The sequence below is a fragment of the Bombina bombina genome, chromosome 1 (assembly GCF_027579735.1).
Source record: "Bombina bombina isolate aBomBom1 chromosome 1, aBomBom1.pri, whole genome shotgun sequence".
Taxonomy (NCBI): Eukaryota; Metazoa; Chordata; class Amphibia; order Anura; family Bombinatoridae; genus Bombina; species Bombina bombina.
Genome location: NC_069499.1, coordinates 1,120,316,744 through 1,120,323,132, shown reverse-complemented (window position 1 = coordinate 1,120,323,132; position 6,389 = coordinate 1,120,316,744). Strand labels below are relative to the sequence as shown.

Genomic DNA, 6,389 nt, shown 5'->3' with positions numbered 1-6,389 from the left:
ATGAGATCTGATATCACCTTTAAGTTCAACCTATTGTAATAGGCTGTGGTTTCAAAGCAGAAAATCAGCTACTTCATATACACATATAAGCATGAGAATGGAATTTCTCAAATATTTTATACTCTGCAGTTGGTATAACAAGTCATTTAAAATACATTAATGGAAAAACAATTTTACAGTGTACTGTCCCTTTAACTCTGTCTCTATACCATGTGATCACTGCCATCACGTGACTGCTGTGATGTCAGATGATCCATCAGAGAGAAGGAATCTAGCCGCTACCATTTCCTGAGTGTTTTCAGCTGCTACTAGCTAGAGTTACAATGGATGTCAATATTGTGGTGGAATATTGGTGAGAACACAGTGTTGTACAAAAAAGGGGAATGGTTGGATGGCAGAGAGTGTGTTTAGGCAATTACCTGCGGTTTCAGTATGTTTTGTGGTGCATTTTGTGACTCTGAGGATGTGTACAGCTACTGTTCCCATTATCTTCCACAAGGGTCTAGCTGCAGAGTGGAGCTCCACTCTAGACAGGAAACATGTGACCTCCACTCAAAGCTTTTTTTTTTTTTTAACTTTAATGTAACAAACAACCTATAGACAATCATTCTGAAAACAAAACATTTTGCAGCTTTCTTGTTCTTCTTAATGTGCACTCACAGTGGTTACCTTATAAATGACAATCAGCATAAACCACTGTGAGTGCACATTAAGAACAAGAAAGTTGCAAAATGTTTTGTTTTCAGAATGATTGTCTATAGGTTGTTTGTTACATTAAAGTTGATTAAAAAAAAAATAAAAGCTTAGAGTGTAGGTCACATGTTTCCTGTCTAGAGTCAGTGGAGGTCACATGTTTACTGTCTAGAGTGGAGCTCCAGTCTGCAGCTAGACTACTTTGTTATCTTCCGAGTCACAGATAACCACTGTCATGAAAAAAAGAGCAAGTTGTTGCAATATTTTGATTTAGTTTTCCAATAACATTTGTGTATAGTGATAACGGTTTGCAGGTACATTTACACGGTGGGAATATCATTCTGTTTTCTTGCATGTTATGTGACTGTGCTTTGGTATCCCTTAAAGTGATGGTAAACTTTACATTTTTTAACCCCTTAAGGACAAAAACATTTTTCAATTTCCTTCCCTTAACCCCTTAACGACCGAGGATGTGCAGGGTACGTCCTCAAAAAAAAGGCAGTTAATGCCTGAGAACGTACCCTGCACGTCCTCGGTTTGGAAAGCAGCTGGAAGCGATCCTGCTCGCTTCCAGCTGCTTTCCGGTTATTGCAGTGATGCCTCGATATGGAGGCATCCTGCAATAACTTTTTTAAGCCATCCGGTGCAGAGAGAGCCACTCTGTGGCCCTCTCTGCACCGGAGATCGGTGGTTCCCTGCGTTGGTGGGTGGGAGCCGGACCGGGAGGCGGGTGGCGGCCATCGATGGCCCTGGTTATGTGCAGGGGGGGCGGGATCGTGGGCGGGGGCGCGCACGGGCGCGCGCGCGTGCACGGGAGGGCGGGGGCGGGCGCGTGCACGGGGAGGGAGCGGGTGGGAACCGCTACACTACAGAAAATGTGTTAGCAAAAATGTTTAAATGCCCTAATATTTGTTTAAAAAAAAAAAAAAGATCAGCAAGGTGGTGGGGGTTTGTCTGTGTGGGGGGGGAAGCTACACTACAGAAAAAAGACAAATAAATATAAAAAAGCCCTTTTTTTTGCAAACTGGGTACTGGCAGACAGCTGCCAGTACCCAAGATGGCCCCCAATGAGGCAGAGGGGATGGTCAGAGAGCGGTTTTGGGGGGGGATCAGGGAGGTTGGGGGCTAAGGGGGGGATCCTACACCCTAGCATATGTAAATATGCTAAAAAAAATTATTTATTTTTAAAAAAACCCTTTTATTTTAGTACTGGCAGACTTTCTGCCAGTACTTAAGATGGCGGGGACAATTGTGGGGTGGGGGAGGGAAGGGAGCTGTTTGGGAGGGATCAGGGGGTGGGATGTGTCAGGTGGGAGGCTGATCTCTACACTAAAGCTAAAATTAATCCTGCAAGCTCCCTACAAACTCCCTAATTAACCCCTTCACTGCTAGCCAGAATACACGTGTGAGGCGCAGCAGGATTTAGCGGCCTTCTAATTACCAGAAAGCAACGCCAAAGTCATATATGTCTGCTATTTCTGAACAAAGGGGATCCCAGACAAGTATTTACAACCATTTGTGCCATAATTGCACAAGCTGTTTGTAAATTATTTCAGTGAGAAACCTAAAATTGTGAAAAATTTAACTTTTTTTTCAATTTGATCGCATTTGGCGGTGAAATGGTGGCATGAAATATACCAAAATGTGCCTAGATCAATACTTGGGGTTGTCTACTATACTACACTAAAGCTAAAATTAACCCTACAAGCTCCCTAAAAGCTCCCTAATTAACCCCTTAACTGCTGGGCATAATACACTTGTGGTGCGCAGTGGCATTTAGCGGCCTTCTAATTACCAAAAAGCAACGCCAAAGCCATATATGTCTGCTATTTCTGAACAAAGGGGATCCCAGAGAAGAATTTACAACCATTTATGCCATAATTGCACAAGTTGTTTGTAAATAATTTCAGTGAGAAACCAAAAGTTTGTGAAAAAATGTGTGAAAAAGTGAACGATTTTTTGTATTTGATCGCATTTGGCGGTGAAATGGTGGTATGAAATATACCAAAATTGTCCTAGATCAATACTTTGGGATGTCTACTAAAAAAAAATATATACATGTCAAGGGATATTCAGGGATTCCTGAAAGATATTAGTGTTCTAATGTAACTAGCGCTAATTTTGGAAAAAAGTGGTTTGGAAATAGCAAAGTGCTACTTGTATTTATGGCCCTATAACTTGCACAAAAAGCAAAGAACATGTAAACATTGGGTATTTCTAAACTCAGGACAAAATTTTGAAACTATTTAGCATGGGTGTTTTTTGGTGGTTGTAGATATGTAACAGATTTTGGGGGTCAAAGTTAGAAAAAGTGTGTTTTTTTCAATTTTTCCTCATATTTTATATTTTTTTTTATAGTAAATTATAAGATATGATGAAAATAATGGTATCTTTAGAAAGTCCATTTAGTGGCGAGAAAAACGGTATATAATATGTGTGGGTACAGTAAATGAGTAAGAGGAAAATTACAGCTAAACACAAACACCGCAAAAATGTAAAAATAGCCTTGGTCCCAAACGGACAGAAAATGGAAAAGTGCTGTGGTCATTAAGGGGTTAAAGGGACACTGAACCAAAAAAATGTCTTTTGTGATTTAGATAGAGCATGAAATTTTAAGCAATTTTCTAATTTACTCCTATTATCAAAATTTCTTTATTCTCTTGGTATCGTTATTTGAAATGCAAGAATGTAAGTTTAGATGCCGACCCATTTTTGGTGAACAACCTGGGCTGTCCTTGCTGATTGGTGGATAAATTCATCCACCAATAAAAAAAAAAGTGCTGTACCAAGAAAAAAAAACTTAGATGCCTTCTTTTTCAAATAAACATAGCAAGAGAACAAAGAAAAATTGATAATAGCAATAAATTAGAAAGTTGCTTAAAATTGCATGCTCTATCTGAATCGCGAAAGAAAAAAAAATTGGGTTCAGTGTCCCTGTAAGGACCAGGGCTATTTTTACATTTCTGCAGTGTTTGTGTTTAATTTCCTCTTACTCATTTACTGTACCCACACATATTATATACCGTTTTTCTCGCCATTAAATGGACTTAATAAAGATACCATTATTTTCATCATATCTTATAATTTACTATAAAAACTTTTTTATAAAATATGATGAAAAAATAAAAAAACACACTTTTTCTAACTTTGACCACCAATATCTGTTACACACCTGCAACCACCAAAAAAACACCCATGCTAAATAGTTTCTAAATTTTGTCCTGAGTTTAGAAATACCCAATGTTTACATGTTCTTTACTTTTTTTCCAAGTTATAGGGCAATAATACAAGTAGCACTTTTCTATTTCCAAACATTTTCCCCCCCAAAATTAGCGCTAGTTACATTGGAACACTGATATCTGTCAGAAATCCCTGAATATCCCTTGACATGTATATATATTTTTTTAGTAGACACCCCAAAGTATTGATCTAGGCCCAGTTTGGTATATTTAATGCCACCGTTTCAATGCCAAAAGTGATCAAATAAAAAAAAAATCGTTCACTTTTTCACAAACTTTAGATTTATCACTGAAATTATTTACAAACAGCTTGTGCAATTGTGGCACAAATGGTTGTAAATGCTTCTCTGGGATCCCCTTTGTTCAGAAATAGCAGACATTTATGGCTTTGGCATTACTTTTTGATAATTAGAAGGCTGCTGAACGCCACTGCGCGTCACACATGTATTATGCCCAGCAGCAAAGGGGTTAATTAGGGAGCTTGTAGGGTTAATTTTAGCTGTAATTTTAGCTGTAGTGTAGTAGACAACCCAAAGTATTTATCTATGCCCATTTTGATATATTTCATGCCACCATTTTACCGCCAAATTCAGAGGCGTAACTAGAAACCACAGGGCCCAGGTGCAAGAATCTTAGAGGGGCCCCCCACCACCCCTCCCCCCTCCAAAAAAGGTGAATTTAATACATATATATTTTTATTTTTTTTTAACACAGAAAAAAATGTGAATCAGATTACATGTCTGCAAAAGGAGGTACCCTGTGCCCACGGTCTGTAAGATGGTCTGACTCCCTATTACTGTATATAGTGACACTGTTTAACCCACCAGTACTGTATATAGTGAGTAAGTGACACAGTCTGTAATCTGCCGGTGAGATGGCTGGCCTGACCCTACCCGCCCCAGTACTTTATATAGTGACCACAGTAGTCAGTGACATGGTCCACCCCCCATACTGTATATAGTGGTACTGCATAGTGACACTGTTTACCCCCTGCCCCCCCATGCTGTAGTAACAAGGTCTGTAATTTGCTGGATCCACAAACATACACAAACACACATACATGCATAAATACACACACACAGTCACATACATACACACACACATAAACACCAATGGGTAAAACAGAAACACTAACCCCTGTAGTCATGTCACACTCACATGATATCAGTGCAGGCAGTGGTAGGTTAAGTTTTTTATTTAAAAAAAAATGTATAAAAAAAAATATATTTTTTTTTAGCTGGGCCCGCACCTGCGACCCTGCACCCCCTGTAGTTTCGCCACTAGCCAAATTCAATCAAATAGAAAAAATCGTTCACTTTTTTACTAACTTTGGGTTTCTCACTGAAACTATTTACAAACAGCTTGTGCAATTATGGCACAAATGGTTGTAAATGCTTCTCTGGGATCCCCTTTGTTAAGAAATAGCAGACATATATGGCTTTGGCATTGCTTTTTGGTAATTAGAAGGCTGCTAAATGCCGCTGCACACCACACTTGTATTATGCCCAACAGTTAAGGGGTTAATTAGGTACCTTGTAGGGAGCTTGCAGTGTTAATTTTAGCTTTAGTGTAGGGATCAGCCTCCCACCTGACACATCCCACCCCCTGATCCCTCCAAAACAGCTCTCTTCCCTCCCCCACCCCACAATTGTCCCCGCCATCTTAAGTACTGGCAGAAAGTCTGCCAGTACTAAAATTAAAGCCTTTTTTATTAATTTACTTACTTTTAAAGATATATTCTACTGTGTAGGATCCCCCCCCCAAACAACTACCCATTTTGCATATAATTAGTTTTTTTTTTTTTTTTAATGCATTTTAATGAAAAAACTAAACTTTTCTGTAGTGAAGCTAACCCCCCCTCACAGATCGCTTCAATCCAACAATCTCCCCCCCCGTCCTCTCTCCCTCATTAGTTCCATAGTGTAGGGTTCCCACCCGTGCCCGTTTGCGTGCCTACTTGCGTGCCTACTTACACGTAATCCCGCCCCCCTCTGCCAGATATCTACCAGAATGGCCGCCCACCCGCCTCCCTGCTGTTGCTCTCACCCACCAACGATCAGCACCATTGCTGGCCGATGCAGAGAGGGCCACAGAGTGTCTCTCTCTGCATCGGGTGCCTAAAAAATGTTATTGCAGGGTGCCTCAATATCATGGCATCACTGCAATAACATGCTTCCACCGCTTGAATTCCCTGATGTACAGGGTACGTCGTTAACGACCATTTTTTGTACGAGGTACCTTGTACATCGTTGGTCCTTAAGGGGTTAAACAACATTCCAATTTATTTCTATTCTTGCTTCCATCTCTTGCTATCCTCTGCTGAAATGTTTATCTAGGTAAGCTCAGGAGCAGCAAAGAACCTAAGTTCTAGCTGCTGATTGTTGGCTGTATATGTGTGTGTGTGTGTATGTATATATGTATGTGTGTGTGTGTGTATATATGTATCAGTGAACAAGT

General features: G+C 40.0%; 1 protein-coding gene across 1 annotated transcript in view; it reads left to right on the top strand.

The window, feature by feature from the left end:
• Nucleotides 1-243: 243 nt before the first annotated feature.
• The window catches only part of MIEN1 (migration and invasion enhancer 1), a 31,395-nt gene continuing 25,249 nt past the window's right edge, over nt 244-6,389 (top strand). The window contains exon 1 of the mRNA XM_053693983.1: nt 244-352. Coding sequence (XP_053549958.1) covers nt 324-352 — 29 coding nt within the window. The 5' untranslated portion in view covers nt 244-323. The remainder of the gene's footprint in view (nt 353-6,389) is intronic.